General features: G+C 33.8%; 1 protein-coding gene across 2 annotated transcripts in view; it reads left to right on the top strand.

The window, feature by feature from the left end:
* The window catches only part of EPHA3 (EPH receptor A3), a 392,317-nt gene that overhangs the window by 329,653 nt on the left and 44,630 nt on the right, over window positions 1-18,034 (top strand). For both annotated transcript variants that reach the window (XM_070455042.1, XM_070455041.1), the window contains exons 11-13: window positions 4,726-4,911; window positions 14,681-14,742; window positions 16,368-16,577. In XM_070455042.1, coding sequence (XP_070311143.1) covers window positions 4,726-4,911; window positions 14,681-14,742; window positions 16,368-16,577 — 458 coding nt within the window. The remainder of the gene's footprint in view (window positions 1-4,725; window positions 4,912-14,680; window positions 14,743-16,367; window positions 16,578-18,034) is intronic.

Genomic DNA, 18,034 nt, shown 5'->3' with positions numbered 1-18,034 from the left:
GATGTTATTGACAAAGTCAGATATCTAGAACACAGTGTGTGCATGTGCTAGTCACTTGTGTCCAACTCTTTCCAGCTCCATGGACTGTAGCCTGTCAGGATCTTCCATCCATGGAATTCTCCAGGCATGAATACTGGAGTGGGTTGCCATTCCTTTCTCCCAGGGATCTTCTTGACCCAGGGATCGAACCCAGGTCTCCCACATTGCAGGCAAATTCTTTACCATCTGAGTCACCAAGGAAGCCCCTATATATACAGGTATTATTGACAAAGCCTAGAACACAATAGGGTGACATAAAACATACTCATTAAAAGTGGTCTCTGATCAATAAGATAAAGGGAAAGGCTATCTGTACTGAATCACTTAATAATCCCTGATGCTCATTAAAAATTAGAGCATATCCTCTTTGATTTCTCTTCAAGCATATTTGCAAAAAATTAGAGATATGGCCCATTTTCAGTATTTTGTACCCAATAGCCTCATTTGCCACATAAGAGCTATAAAACTGCCTGTTTTGTTTGCAAATATATATATCTTCAAGATATATTATGCTTCTCCTGGAAGATTTCTTTATAATATATACTCCAAATTCTAGTCTGTCTTGATTAGGCTTTAAATGATTTGTCATTACCAAGATATAATATAAAATCAAGATTTTGAAAGCTATAAGGTTTAAAATATTTTGTTTCATAATATTTGAAATGTCTACAAAAATAGATTAAATTGTATAATAGTATAATGAAACTGGAAGTGAAAGTGTTAGTCGCTCAGTCTTGTCTGACTCTTGGCAACGCCATGGACTATAGCTCACCAGGCTCTTCTGTCCATGGAACTCTCCAGGCAAGAATAATGGAGTGGATTGCCATTCCCTTCTCCAGGGGATCTTCCCCACTCAGGGATCGATTCCATGTCTTCTGCATTTGCAGCAGACTCTTTATTGTCTGAACTACCAGGGAAGCCCACCATAATGAATTTGCACGTACCCATTTCTGCAACAACTTGAATCACAATTCACTGATGACCAATCTCCTTTCATCTATACTCTTAACCACTTTCTGTACCTTCCTAAATTTTTAAAATAATGTTGTCTGCAAAAATTAGTAATCATGCTAGATGGATTAGCAGCTATCTTCCACTGTTAAAGAGCTGAATATATTATTCAATCAAAGAATTTTATAGTCAATTAAACATACAGGAAGGCTATGTGGACAAATTCTAGTTTTAGGTCAAGAATTTCATACAAAGAAATAGATTTAGTAGAAACTCTCATTTATGCATTTAATAGCCAGAAGAATTATACCCATATTGCAAATTACAAAATTAAAACTGAGGCATAGGTTAACTTTCCCAAAGTAATATAATTTTTTTAGTGAGGAATTTATAATGACTAAAATTCCTAATTTTATCCCTCAATCCACATATTTCAAAGTTTTCTATAGGTTGAAAATATGTAATTCTTATACTGTGTTAGGCATTCACATGGTTTAATTTTATCAGACTTTTAAATAGGCATTATTATTACCATTTCACCAGATGAGGAAACAGAAGCTGAACATTTGAATGGCCCAGGGTCGTGTAGATGTTAATTGGGAAACCAAAATTTGAATCTTGTACTTTTCAACTTCAAAGTCTATGCTAGACACTGCTGATTACAATAGTGATCAGCCTTCCAAGAATTTTTTTGAGGGTTAGCTGAGATAATTCATGTATAGTGTTTAGCTTATATAACAGCATTGTTCAATATGTATTTTTATTATGTTTTGATTAAAATAGTGGAAGGAGAATGGGTTTTGAGGTAATGCAGAGGGTCATTCTACTTAAACAGAAGTGCATTTTTTCCTGTTTTAAATGAAATCAGTATAAGAAATTTTATGTTGAGCAACTGTGCATTGTGCACCTTAAATCAAAATATGGTCTGCCCATTCTATTAAAACATATTTTATTTTAAAGAGCAAATACACAGTGATGCACTTAATTGGTATTTAAAAAAATCAAGAGTATTTTCTCAAATAATCTTCTTGTAGCTGTATTTTTATTTAGAAATGACATGATCTAATTTTGTTTTTTCCTTATGGGTGCAAATCTAATTGAATAAGATCATGTAAATCTTGACTAGATGGAAAAATCAGGCATTCCATTTGCCCAGTCTTTGTTGGTTTTTCCAACACTGTTCTTTTAAGAACAGTTCTTACAAAGAGAATTGAATTAAAATTTAACATTTCTATGTCTAGTGTGGGCTTTCCTGGTGGCTCAAAAGGTAAAGAATCTGCCTGCAATGCAGGAGACCTGGGTTCAATCCCTGGGTTGGGAAGATCCCCTGGAGAAGGAAATGGCAACCCAACCCACTCCAGTATTCTTGCCTGGAGAATTCCATGGACAGAAGAGCCTGGTGAGCTACAGTCCATAGGGTTGCAAAGGGTCGGACACAACTGAGTGACTAACACACACACATGTGTATACTATATTTGTCACAGTTTCTAGTATTTCTCAGGTGAAATAAGCACATTTCTAAATTTTATGATTTTTTTTTAAAAATACTAGCATTACTGAAAAACCACTTTCTGGATTTCAAAATCCAGAAAGTGTCCATGTGTCCAGCTCTCCCATTGAGAATGGAAAAAACACTAATTGGGCCACTTGAAATTCAAAGTCTTCCCCTCTGACTTCCCTAGTGAAGTACTTTCAGAATATACTTTTCTTTACAAATACTTGTCCAATAGGACATTAAACGTGTTATCACCATCATCATCACAACCATCTCTTCTTACATTAACAGACTTTGACATTTTAAAAAGAACTCTTATTCTTCACTTTGAGCTAACTTTTAAGAGGTAGATAATTAATCTTTCTTATACTATGTTTGTACTCAAAGAAGAAATAGTAAACATCACTTAGATGGCACTTATTATGTTTCTGTCTCTTTTCTAAGTGCTTTACATATTTTAATTCCTCTAACTGTACCAAAATTTTATGAAGTAGAAAATAATTGGTGTCCCTATGTTACAGATAAAGAGACAAAGGCATCGAATCATAGTCACTCAAAATCACACAGATAATAAGTGACAGAGGCAAAATTAGACCCTAGACAATCTGGCTTCAGAATGCATGGTCTGTATTACAGTTTTGTGCTATCTGCCCTATCAACTAAGTGCCTTGTCATTTAGAATAAATAGTCATGATATCCAAATTTAAAACACGATCCATGACACCATATTGATACATGATAATGGCAGAACTTTATTTTAGAATGTGAAAATTCATTATGACTGCCTCCTTATGGTTTATCCAAAATTAATGTTTACAAAGAGTGCGTGGGAGTTAGGCAATGTTCTGATAACCCTGCGTAAAGAAACTCTTAGTCTTGCTTACAAATTTTACTGAAGTACTTTGCATCCTGACTTCTCCTAATGTTCATGCATCTATAACAGCATATTCTTCCTTTGATTTAAAAATGACTGTTGAATGTTCTCAAGTTCTGCTCCTAATTCTCTCTATAATCCTGAAAGCACCCTAGCTACAGATATTGCTATCTTCTCTATGCTTTCTTGAGGGAAAGAAATTAGATCTGCCTTTATTAGCATATTATCTATGTGTTTTTCAAAGTTTCTGTCACACTGTTGCCAGTTGATGAGTATTTATTAAATAAATGTATGAATAACTGCTTTTGGATGTTAACTGACTTCAACAAGTTACAGCCTAAGTCATTATTTTGAAAACAGTTGGCAAGACTGGATTCCTGAGCAAGATTCAAATCTGGGGAAGTCATTTATAGGGATGTGGTTGGTAAATCAATAGGACAACCTGCTGCTTTGTAGAGAGAAGGATTTACTTGGATGAAAAATAGAGAAGCATCATCTCACTTCTTGACACCTTGGGCTTGTGTAAAAACTCACAGCAAGAGGGTTGGACCAAAAATATTTTTCCATTCCGCAGAAGGCCTAAAAATTGATCATATAATTTTCCTTTTCAGAAAAATATCTCATTTGCTATTAAGAATCACTTTTAATGTTGTACAAAACCCATCTAGTTGCACAACATCAAGATTTCTTTTATGAACCAGGTACATTCTGTATCTGACACTAGTGGCCATCACTGTGGCAGCCTTGTTGATGTTCAGTCGCTAACACGTGTCCGAATCCTTGCAACACCACGGAATGCAGCATGCCAGCTTCCTTGTCCTTCACCACCTCCCAGAGTTTTCTCAAACTCATGTGCGTAGAATTGGTGATGCCATCCAACCATATAATCCTCTGTTGCTCCTGTTTTCAGAAAGCAGATATATGTAGTTAAATTGGTCCTCTTGGTGAAAACAAATTGGTGAGACATGTCTCAAATTTAACCAAGTGCTTAACTCATTATATTGGTGCTGCTCTGTTGATTATTTTGAGGCCATGAGAATAAGGAGTGAGAAGTCTAATAGACACAGCTTTCAATTTCCTTCTTGACCTTTCATATTTCATTATTCACACTGTAGTACTTCAGAAGACACAAAGCTTATCACAAGGTCCATGTTCCACCAGGGTGTGGATGGCTTAGGGTTTTTAGGGAGTCTCAGACTACCATCTTCCAAAATAATTTGGAGGTCTATGAGTGTACATCTTGCAAGTCAAGGGTGTAAATATTTTGAATCGAATTGTTGAGAGAAAACAGTTGCTGTCTACTAATGATTTTCGAAATATCATTCCTTGCCTTTTCTTGTTGTTTTCTTCTTCTGCATTCTATCAGGTGAATTTGGAGAGGTGTGCAGCGGCCGTTTAAAACTTCCTTCAAAAAAAGAGATTTCAGTGGCCATCAAGACCCTAAAAGTGGGCTACACAGAAAAGCAGAGGAGAGACTTCTTAGGCGAAGCAAGCATTATGGGACAATTTGACCATCCCAATATCATTCGACTGGAGGGAGTTGTTACTAAAAGTAAGTGAAGTCATAAAACTGATGATGTGTATGTTGAGCAGAAGTCGTTTAAACCCAAAGTCAATAATTTAAGATTTGGGGTCTTACTTTCATAAGTCTCTGTTAGTCTTGACAATAAAAACAAAACAGTTTAGGATTAACACAATTCTTTGACAAGAGATCAAATATATTTAACTAATATTATATTGACAGTGCTATTCTAGATCTTAAAAAGCTTTAAAATGTTTAGGAGCTAAACCTTGGACTATATTAAGACATGTGGGTTAAAAAAATAGTTAAGTGAACTGTGTGGAACTTTGTGTTATGTGGAGTAGTAGGAAAAACTAATGACTCAGTTTTGACAGAAATTGCTGGGAACTCCCAGATAGCTGCCTTTTCTATTATTGTTCACCAGTTTCATTTAAGCTTCCAAATCTTTACCCCCCTGGCTTTGGAAAAATTATGAGAGTTTGGGGAATGCTTCTGAGCTATAAAGATTGGGATCACATTAGACCCAAGCCCTTTTCTCTGTTCTCTGTGGATTTCAAATAATTCTGATCTACAGTCCCAGATGGATTCTTGACTGCTCTGGCTCACAGCCTGTGATGGAGATCTGAACTTGTTTCCATGATATCTTCTCCAGTCAGGCTCAAAAGGAATCCCTTGAGGCAGATATGTGATTTTTGGCTCCAATTCCAATGAAAATCTCTTGAGAATGATCTGGAATTTATTTTTTTCTCAAGATTTTGGAGCATGAAATGAATAATGAGCTAAATTCACAACAAAGTTCTTAAAGTGAAAGACAGCATGTGGCAGAGAATTTGGCATCCTTTAGGGGGTTATTCATTGGCACCATATTTACATATTCTATGGTTACCAACAGACATTATAAATTATAATTTTTATGATGATATTTTTCTTTATCATTACATGGAGCACTTTTCAAATGGCACTAATACCTAGTCTCATTTTAGTGAGACTAAAAAGACAATTCCTTATTCACAAGAGCATGGTATAGTTGAAATATACCTTAATTTGCTTTAGAGTTTTTTAATATAGTAAGCAGGGTTAAGAACTTAACAATGTCAAAGAACTTAGTCATAAACTATAAAGCCATATTGTCCTGTTAGAAGCATATTTTTCCTTCTGTACTCCTAAAAACAAGGCTACATTTGTTGTAACACTAACACATTTTCTGATCAAAAGATCTCTTTTAATTTTTAAAAATTAGTAATGAAAATACTGCTAGTAGTACTAAGGATGGTAAAACTATTAAGTATTCTTTTCTTCAGGGCAAGACCATATCTATAGAATATCCTACTTCATATTAGAATTACATAATCATGTCTCACTGGGGTTTTCAGTTCAGTTCAGTTCAGTTGCTCAGTTGTGTCTGACTCTTTGTGACCCCATGAATTGCAGCACGCCAAGCCTCCCTGTCCATCACCAGCTCCCGAAGTTTACTCAAACTCATGTCCATCTAGTCGGTGATGCCATCCAGCCATCTCATCCACTGTTGTCCCCTTCTTCTCCTACCCCCAGTCTCTCCAAGATCAGGGTCTTTGCCAAACAGTCAACTCTTTGCATGAGGTGGCCAAAGTACTGGAGTTTCAGCTTCAGCATCAGTCCTTCCAATGAACACCCAGGACTCATCTCCTTTAGGATGGACTGGTTGGATCTCCTTGCAGTCCAAGGGACTCTCAAGAGTCTTCTCCAACACCATAGTTCAAAAGCATCATTTTTTCGGTGCTCAGCTTTCTTCACAGTCAAACTCTCACATCCATACATGACCACTGGAAAAGCCATAGCCTGACCAGAAGGACCTTTGTTGGCAAAGTAATGTCTCTGGTTTTTAATATGCTATCTAGGATGGTCATAACTTTCCTAAAACTGGGGTTTTAATAGTTGATTAACCTTTTAAATCCCCTGTATCATTCTCACCAAGTGGTTGTCCTTCAGATTTTGAGATCATTGTGAGAAGAAACTCACTGGTATTAAACTACATACTTACATAGACATTTTTCTTTTCATTCTCAATTTTCAAAATTCTCAGTTTTTTTGTTTCCAGTGTAATGAGTTATTATTATACTGTTTTGTTTTGCTAGCTATTTTCTACAAGTTCATTTACTGAATGATAAGCAAAATTAAGCCATAATTATTGTGGAAAATATTCTTATATAAAAAATGTAATAATCAAATATGAATTATAGTCATCTGGCAAAGAAACCCATAAAAAAACCCAAGATTGAAATGCAAGAAAAAATGCGTTTAAAAATTGACCTTAATAAATTGCAGGTATTTTACATTAAACATTTTATTCAAGTAGGGGTCTGTAATATTCTAATATGAATTACAACTGCCTTATTCTTAGAGTGAAAGTTCTAAATTTGATATACCTCCTTCATCAAATATGTATACGAGAGAGTGCCAAATTTAACTATATAAATCCCAATCATCTCATATAGTGCAAACATAATAGAGTTGCAAACCTAGAAATAGATTTTGAACTCCTTTAGTGGCGTATTTAAAATCTCTAAGTCTGGTGCCCTATTACAACTGAGGGGAAATAGAAATAACAAGGCAGTTATGTCACCGAAAGAAATTATTTAATCCACTCCTATCATTTTGTTTCCCAAGAATATATAATGCTAAAACAACCTACTTGCAAAGCTCAGAAACACACATACAACTAGAAACACAGAGTTTATAATTTAGTGAACAAATTGTATTTCAAGAAAAAAAGAAAGCATATTGGTATCTGGATTAAGAATCAGGGAGTCAGAGATCAAGCTCTGATTCAGCTCTCCTGGTCTGTGAGACATCTGACAAATCAAACCACTCCACCAGACTCCCTCTGTTCACTTGTAACACAGAATTAGCAGTCCTGCTTTACTATTTCCAGGTCCTTTTAAGATCAAATAAGATTCCATAAGAATATATTGTTAAGTGGAATACAACTATGCAAATCTAAATGATCACTTCTGGTTGAGTTTGAAAAGATTCTACTAGTTCATCTGGGAGTACAGAAGCAAATTATTGAGAGCAATTCCATTCTTTGCTCAAAGATAATTTTTATTATGACTATTAGTTATGTGCTTTGAAACACTGAATCTATTCTAATGTATCATTTTCAAGTTAGAGAAAGCCCTTTATTCAATCATTTTATTTTCACTTATTTGAATTGAGCCATAAACAATTTTAATGGTGTGGCTTTGAGCCTGATGATCTTAAACAAGAGAAGGTGAGAGAGTCTCTGATCTTTAAAGTAGCAGAAAGCTGGGGGCACAGTCCTGCTCAGAACTTCGTACTAACATGTGTTATCAATTTCAGTCGACATTCAAAAAGATGGAACTTGTTTTTAGCAAATGTTTGATATTTCTGCCATCACACCATTATTCAAAAGATGTTCAGACTGCATCCAAGAAGACTTTCCATTGGTCCACTTTTCACATAGTGAAATAGAAGGAATTATGTTGGATGAATTGGAGAAGGAAATGGCAACCCACTCCAGTGTTCTTGCCTGGAGAATCCCAGGGATGTGGGAGCCTGGTGGGCTGCCGTCTATGGGGTTGCACACAGCCGGACACGACTGAAGTGACTTAGCAGCAGCAGCAACATGTTGGATGAGATATATTTTATGTTGATATTTGGGGATGGATTATTTTCTAAAATTTAAAAAGTAATAATGCAACTTAGCTGTAACCTTGTACTATTGAGTAAAGTCATGGGCAGAAGATTAAGGGGATTTCTCATATTGAAAAGACTTCTATATTGGTGTGGGTGTCCACTGGACACCAAAAGCTCAATCATTTGCTTGCATTTTCTGTACATATGGTAATAAAATATTACTGGATTAGTTGTCATTCTTTAGTGACTATGCCATATTATCTCTATTTCTTGTTTGTCTCTCTCTAAAACAGTGCTGGGACTTGTCTCAAGGACACTGCTCTTCATGTCATAGTTTTAATAGACTATGTATATTTTATATATATTTTATTAATAATTTGTAAAAGCAATCTGTTACAATAAATTTTAGAAACTGATGAGGCAAGTTATGCATTTGTGACTATAATTGATATATGAGTTGAAAACATCTCTAAGTGGCCATATCAACCAAGCTAGGAAAATCTCTAATCAATATATTAGAAGAAAAATAAGTAACACAGAGAATCTCATTTTTACATGATTAAAAAATTTCCTCATTTCCTCAACATTATCCACTCATGTCTCTCTGTTGAATTGGCCACAATTATAAAATAATATGTTGCTGTGTGTTTCCCCCAATCATTTAGATAGGATAGGCTTTGATGTTTTTGAAAGATTATATTTAGTTCACAAAATTTGTTAGAGCATGAGTTGAATGTGCTCATATTGCCTCTTACAGAGTTCTAGTTTAAATCTGCAATATCTCTCCTAAAGGAAGAAGAAATATAACTGTACATTTGTTTCACAACTAAGTAATTCTAGTCTTACACAAATTCTTGCAGAAAGGGAAAAAAAAAACCCGCACATAAAGCTAGTGATATCTTAATATCAAACCATATAGGAATATTATCAGTAAAGAAAATAAGAGATTAGTGTAACACATGAACAAAACTTCAATAACACTGGTATAATTATGAAATCATAACTAGCAATGTATTAAATAAAGATACCTTATCATGCCCAAGGTTAGTTTATTTCAAGAATACAACATTAATAGAAAAAGCCAGTCTCAATACATGCAAAAATAAACATTTTAATTTAAAATTTTTTCTTAACATATTATGCATAGAAATACTCTTGCCTGATAAATGTATATAAAACCCTCCAAAACAAAAGAAAACAAGCCTACAAACTCCATAAAACTATGAAAGCATTTCTTTCAAAGTAGAAACAAGTCTGCTATCACCATTTCAGTTTATCATTAGACCTAATGTCTTAATCTCAATTTTTGAAATTAGACAAGAAAATAAGTAAAACGTAGAAAATTTGAAAAAGGAAAAAAAAACTAAGCTGTACTTATAAAATCTAACTGAGAATATTCCAATTATTATTTTCATTCATCATTATTCCACTTATACGAATCAGCTCTGAATGGAATAAGGGCGAGTAGAAATGTTGGTCCTGTTCTTAAAAGTATTAAATTTCACTTCAAATTTAGCATACATACATTAAAAATTTTAATCAGCTGAATGTAAAGTTTTTGATGTGTGAAGAGTAGAACTGGTTAAGAAAGAGTTGGAGAAAGTACTTTTTAGCCTGATTTTGAAGAGAGAGACTATCCTTAGCTGAAATAATAGATCTGATATGATCAGTTCTAACTGGAACTCTTATTTAGGACTATGGATAAAATAGAGTTGGTTCCTGCAATGGTTAACTCATAGGCCATTGGATGTAATAGGGATCATTCTTAACATAAATAATATCTTGATTAAATGGAATTTAGAAAAGATTGTCATGTGTGTTTATATGACTTAATTGTAAACCTGTAGAAAAATATTCCAATTCAGTTCATTACAATATTTCTATCAGTTGGTTAGTTATAGTATATGGAAATCTATAACCAAAACATTTTCTTTCTAATCAAAGGTGATTCAAATCATCCTTTCCAAGAATGCTGAGGCATATTTTGTCAATTTTCTTCAATTTTCTTTCTCCTGTTTATGCTCTTTTTCTTCCACTCTGATTCTGATTAAGTGAATACTGAATACTGACTGCTAAGGTCACAGACTTTGATTTTGTAATCACATGTATATGTTGGAGAGTGTATAAGTCTTGAAAGCAAGACAGAGTGTGTAAGACACAATTACTGTTAATAGCAATTAATTGCATTTCCTATTAAATGAATTAAATTTCAATAATTTGTAATATGTAAATCATTTATACATGCTTTTCATTTTTGATTGAAACTATTTTAGTCTAAAACCACATTTATTTGATAATTATAATAAAAAGTCTATGTCTGGCTATATATTTATAACATTATCCTGCTTCCTTTTTGTAGAATATTTGATTAAGAAGGTGGTGAAATAGATAGTGCTGAACTTGAAATTCTTAGACATTTTGAATTACATTTCCTTTGTCAGCAAACAAAATGATTAGTAATATCTCTGAGCCACTGGGGAAATGAACTCATTGTAAGCGACTGTTGTGCTTCCCTTAACCCTTTAATTATGAAAGATCATGATTTTATCTATACTCATGTCAACTGAAGAACAAAAGCAAAATTCCACTGCGTTTCATTTTGCTGATTCTTGATGGAGTTTCATTTCAGCCAAACAACAATAATTTCATTGATTTTTTAATGTATATTCAGATGTTATTAAGGATCTCTGAGGAAGTTAATGACAGCAGCTTTTGAAGAAACTGGTAATGTCATTTCTAAATCAAAATACACATGAAAAAATGTGCAAACTTTGATAGAAATACATTAAATAAAGTGCAGTTGAGCTGGTATTTTATAAATAATTTCCAGCTACATTTAACACATATTAGAACTAGTTCTTACCACTATTGCAGTTTCTTTTCCTTTTACTGTTTATCATAATCAAAATCACAAGAAAAGTAAGTGAAGATATTCCTTTCCAAGGTAGAATATTTGTGATTCTGTTTACTTTTTGTCATACATTTGTGTTTGCTGAATCTTTGAACTTAATGCAAAGCACATTTTCAGACTTACTCAACTTAACTGTAGTGTTTACAAATACCTAAATTACAGAGCTAAATGCAGCCTGATCTGATTTCTGAATGGTCATGGGGCTTTGGCTTAATTGACTGGTTTGATTTTTGAGCTACTTTTATTTCCCTTGCCAAACATTTTACCAGGCATGCTAACGAGAAATGAAATGGTCATAGGGCTGGGAGCCAGAAGGAAAAGAGTGATAAGCAAAGGTCTGGAGAATATACAAATATAGTAACTGGCCACTGTAAGTGAGAGTTTACTGTAAGAAGCAGTGACCATGTTCAAGAGCTGCATTGAGTTTCATGAGCATACTATTCTTCTAAGAATTTGTTAAGGAAGAAACATAGAAACTTACCGTGAAGTAGGGAAAACATGCATGTGCAGGGTTTCATTCGTTTATTTGATTGTTCATTTATTTCACTTCAGGTTAGTTCTCTGCAATCAGTCCTTAGATATTTGATTTACCAGTTCAGAAGAGAGAGAAGTTTCCAAGAAAATGTTGAATTTTCTGTTTCTTCCTGAATATTGTTAAATCAAAGTTTAGTTAAAATTTTGAAGAAGCAAGACTGGACGCTCACAATTTTGACTAAAATAACTTTTCAGGCATTATCAGGTTGTTTCTTGTTTTTGAAAGTGTGGAAAATTTTATTAATATTTAGCTTAAAAAACTTCATAACAGTGGTACACCAAGAGATGTATAATGTGTCTGATATGTTACCCAAAATATACGACTAAATCAGCCTTCAGTTCAGTTCAGTCGCTCAGTCATGTCCAAATCTTTGCGACCCCATGAATCACAGCACGCCAGGCCTCCCTGTCCATCACCAGCTCCCGAAGTTTACTCAAACTCATGCCCATCGAGTCGGTGATGCCATCCAGCCATCTCATCCTCTGCCGTCCCCTTCTCCTCCTGCCCCCAATCCCTCCCAGCATCAGGGTTTTTTCCAATGAGTCAATTCTTCACATGAGGTGGCCAAAGTACTGACGTTTCAGCTTCAGCATCAGTCCTTCCAGTGAACACCCAGGACTGATCTCCTTCAGACGGTTGGATCTCCTTGCAGTACAAGGGACTCTCAAGAGTCTTCTCCAACACCACAGTTCAAAAGCATCATTTCTTCGGCGCTCAGCTTTCTTTATAGTCCAACTCTCACATCCATACATGACCACTGGAAAAACCTTAGCCTTGACCAGACGGACATTTGTGGGCAAAGTAATGTCTCTGCTTTTTAATATGCTATCTAGGTTGGTCATAATTTTCCTTCCAAGGAGAAAGCGTCTTTTAATTTCATGGCTGCAGTCACCATCTGCAGTGATTTTGGAGCCCAAAAAAATGCAGTCTGACACTGTTTCTACTGTCTCCCCGTCTATTTCCCATGAGGTGATGGGACCAGATGCCATGATCTTAGTTTTCTGAATGTTAAGCTTTAAGCCAACTTTTTCACTCTCCTCTTTCACTTTCATCAAGAGGCTTTTTAGTTCCTCTTCACTCTCTGCCATAAGGGTGGTGTCATCTGCATATCAGCCTTAATTGACAATAAATCACTGTGTCAGTTGATTTGTACATATATGAAAATCTAACAAATTTTACAGAATTGAAATAATTCCTCACCTCTAAATAAATAAGATATATAGCTTGGGATATAATCACATACTAAATATAGTAAGTATAATCTTCCTGGTACTAAGCCATGCTTCACAACCAGTATGAATTAAGAGTTTCACTAATGAAAGGAAAAACAAGGAAAGACAGCTATTTTCTGGCATCAAAATGGCAAACAAATGATGATGTAGAAGAAACACATGAAAAAAATTATGCATGCCCTACAATTATGTGTACATGAATGTTGAAAATCTATTATGTGCTCAAGGTCTCTCATGCTTAGTCAAAACTTAACTCAGGTCTTCTGGACTTGGAAAATAAGTGAGTTTTTTTCTTTTCATAACATAACAGATTTATATTTAAAGCAGTATATAAAGGAAGCAAAGATAAACAAAGTGAATTATGCTGTGGTAATATGGGTAGGCTTTGAAACTGGAGTTACATTTTACTGTAATAATTTTTTTTAAGTGCTATAGTCTTCAGTTATTCTTTCAATTCAGAATGTTCCATAAAACTGACACCCAACAACTACCTCAATTATTACCTATAGCTGAAGATTTATTTTATTTGCAGATCTAAGTATCAGCATACTTAGCACTTCTGTGCATTTTTCTAGCACTTTTTCATATATTAAATATTTCCCTCAGTGTACGTTTCCAGCAGTAACAGCATAACATATTCAAGTTGCAACTTCTGGCTTTATAACTTATTATCTATGAGACATTAAATTAATTACCTTCTGTATATTTCAGGTTTTTTTTCATGTAAAAAGTGAAAATGGCAATAATTAGTGTTAGTATATATAAAATAGTTAAACTAGCACTTTATACAAATGAAGTAGGTATAATGACATTTAAATGCTTGTTAAAATGTTTAATGTTGTTTAAGACCCATATTTCTCAAATGGTTATAATAAGGTACTGCCAACAGCAATTTTAATTTTATTTTTCTTTTAAAGGTAGTATGGATTTTATAACTTTTAATGTGTTAAATGAATATGAATTAAAATGGTTGTAATTATTAGTCTTAAATGTTTTGCCAATTTATATGTAGGATCCATGAATGTAGGGACTTTGATTTACTTGCTTCTGAATAATCAGCCCAAGAGCAAACACCTAGTATATAGCTCTGTACATATCTGTGTAAAGTGTAAATGGTTGTGGAATTTTGGGCTCTATTTGGTCTTAAAGACAGAAATACTTGATTTTGTATATCAGCTAAAATAAAATGCAATTAGAATAAAGACAGTGCATCATTTGATTTAAGGAAAACCATGTCAGAGAAGCTAATTTACATATCATATAGGTTATAGGCCCTTTTTCTGAAAACAAATCTTTCTCCATTTTTTTGCTTCATTTTCTACTGAAAACTAGTTTTCTTTTTAAGTGCAACTTTGCAAATTTTGGAGGACAGAGAAAAACTTATGTTTTTTAATTCATCACGTATATCAAAATGTATCGTGTGTGTTGCATGATATTTGTTGAACTCTACTGATGATTATGCATTTATTATTTATCTAAACCTAGGTAAACCTGTTATGATTGTCACAGAATACATGGAGAATGGTTCCTTGGACAGTTTCTTACGTGTAAGTAGATCTTTTATGTACATTTATATATCTCCACCTTATCTTTATCTATCTACAAACATATATATATATATATATATATATATATGGAATAAATTGTTGAAAATGATAGTGACAACCTCTATTATGATGCCCATTAGATAATCAAACTTTTAAGAAAATTGACGTGGTTGGCACTAAATAGTAAAAGGAAGATTGTAAAATTACATCTTTATCTTGTAGCATCCAAATGTTGATGGTTTCTATTTTTAAAATAAGTTTGTGTAATTTTCTTCAGTTTTTTTATTCAGACAAGATTCACATTAGTTAAAACAAAAAGTTAAAGTTTCTAAAGTGAGACATAAATAAAATTGGTATAGACAGAAACATTCATTTCTTTATTTAAAGCAACTTCCATCTACTATAAGATCAAAGACCTTCTCTCTCTTACATAGTACTGTCCTCTCAGAACCTAAGCATGTGATATAATGCCTAAGTAGTCTCAATCCAAAGATATCATTACTTATCATAACTAGCTTACATACATATATACATGTATAAGATATATTTACATATAAATTCAACTGTTTATATTTATAAACATTGTTTTAATAATTTCAATACATATTATATTCAAAGAAATTCAGAAGTTATGTGGAATACAATACTCTGTCAATCATCAGTCACTACAAGGATGAAAAAAAATAAAAAATCAAGACATAGACCCTATTCTCAGGGTGCTTTTAGTACTATGAGATAAGGATAGATAGATAGATAGGTAGATAAAACATATACTATAATTTGTAATCATGGAGAAAATTCTAATTTTTGTATGAATGAGAAATTATATTCTTTATTTTAATATTTGTGAGACAACGATTTTAGTAGCAATTATTTTCATAGACATATTTCAAAAACAAACATTTTACAACTCAGGTAATTAAAATATTTAATAGTATTCTTTTAAAGTTTAATAAGTATTCCTTTTAAATTATTGCTTTTTAAAAAATTACTAGACATTAAATTTTTATATATCTATGTATATATGCATACATCTATCTAGATATCATCTATCTATTGTATAAACTGTATATTTCTATTTTAATCCAGACAGATTGGAAACTTTTCTAAATCTAGTACTCTGAATTTATCTCCTATTACTTTCAATTTTATGACCTAAAACTCAAGGTTGGGTAAAAACACATATACCCAGTAAATATTTTTGACTAATGTTGAGCTATTTTTTATAATGAAAGACTCAAGTTACCTTATTTGAAGTCGTTAATAAAGCACATGAAAACAAAAAGGAAGAAAAAACATTCAGTCAAGCCAATAAACACGAGAAACAGCCAGAGGATCCTTTTTATTTTGTTATTCTTGACCTTAAAGTTTCTGAGAAGGAGTTTGTCTCCTCAAAAGACCAGCAAAGTTCTGGTTTTGAACCTGAAGTTAAAGAATATTAGGCAACTTCTAGCTACAAAGTATTGTAGCTACTATCCTATTTTGCTTTACTCTTGTATATCTTGTTAGCCTTGTGTACTTAAAACCAATATATAGGCTCTACAATTCAGTATATGAACATGTAATCAAGATATGTCTCAGGGAATAGCAACACAGCTCAACTGTTCATTTGAACTATTTCTCAGAAACATGATGCCCAGTTTACAGTTATCCAGCTGGTAGGGATGCTTCGAGGCATAGCATCTGGCATGAAGTACCTCTCAGACATGGGCTATGTTCACCGAGACCTTGCTGCTCGCAACATCTTGATCAATAGTAATTTGGTGTGTAAGGTTTCTGACTTCGGACTTTCACGGGTTCTAGAAGATGACCCAGAAGCTGCTTACACAACAAGAGTGAGTAACTTGCTTTCTTTTTTTATTCTTTTATATTTAACAACTTGCCTTATGTTGACTAACAAATAAATAGAAGCCACATCCCAAATGCTTTGTTAATTATGTGTGCATGCTTGCGTGCTTAGTCATTTCAGTAGTGTTAGACTCTTTGCAAACCCATGGACTGTAGCCAGCCAGGCTCCTCTGTCCCTGGGATCCTCCAGGGAATAATACTGAAGTGGGTTGCCACGCCCTGCTCCAGGGGATCTTCCTGACCCAGGGATGGAACCCACGTCTGCTGCATCTCCTGCATTGCAGGCAAATTCTTTACCACTGAGCCACAGAGGAATCCCTTTGTCAACTGTATCTTCCCCCAAATGAGATTTATCCTTTAAAAATAAAATATTGTTCCTCATTCTGGGAAAATAGATGATCACTGTCCATTAAGTGAGTAATGATATTAATTCTGAAATTTCATATGTTGGTTTAATGATTTTCCCCAAAAAGGCAACGAGATTTTCATGCATCTAAATCTTATTTACTCATCTTTTCATCATGGTTGCCTTTATATATGAAAATAAAAAGTGATAACAAACTACATGGAAAACAATTAGGCAATTAATGTACCAAAATCTTCACTAGCCATGAGAATGAAAGATTTTTTTAAAAAGACAGTCAACTTCTGCTGTTTTCTTCTTAATTCTAGAAGTTTATCCCTGATTAAACAAACAAAAGATTCTCATTCTTTTCAGGCATCATGAATCTCAATAGCTATTAACCTCTAAGATTGTCATATGGCAACTATATGTCACTCTAAAAGAGTTCAATATGCAAGGTTGAATTTCATCTACAAGTAAAACTAGTGATAGAACCACAGAAAGAAGCTGAGTGCCCCAGATATGTCCCTAGATGTGTTGATTTAGAAGTTAGAACTCTCCTAATAACTCACCCTTGTTTGTATTTCCTGTGTTCAGTTATGCTCTGTAGTAGATTACCTCTGTTCATGAATCTGTGTTTTTAGAAACTCTGTTCTGCATAAAAATGTTGCTGTTCTTACTTCATTAGATTAAGAGCAAGAAAAATGTAAGAAAATTTTATATCTTGCAGCTAGTTGATTAAGTTTAGAACAGTGAGTTCTCCTACACAGCTCCGAAAATGTGAAAAAATTACACATTTTGGGGGTGTAAGTATCTTGATAGTGTCTTTTAGTGCTCCTTCTTTGACCAGAAAAATTAATTAGCCAACATGCTGCAGCAAAGCATTCTTGTGACTAAATTATTATTACAGGGGACAACATATGCAGCAGACAATAATATATTTGCTATCCAGAGGGAAATGGTTTTTATTTTACTCACTACTATGGATTCTGGGCTTCCCTGATAGCTTAATGGTAAAGAATCTACCTGCCAATGCAAGAGATGTGGGTTTGTTCCCTGGACCAGGAAGGCCCCCTGGAGAAGGAAAGGGCAACCCACTCC

Source organism: Odocoileus virginianus, chromosome 25 (genome assembly GCF_023699985.2).
Source record: "Odocoileus virginianus isolate 20LAN1187 ecotype Illinois chromosome 25, Ovbor_1.2, whole genome shotgun sequence".
Lineage (NCBI taxonomy): Eukaryota > Metazoa > Chordata > Mammalia > Artiodactyla > Cervidae > Odocoileus > Odocoileus virginianus.
This window is presented reverse-complemented; position numbering and strand designations above follow the sequence as displayed.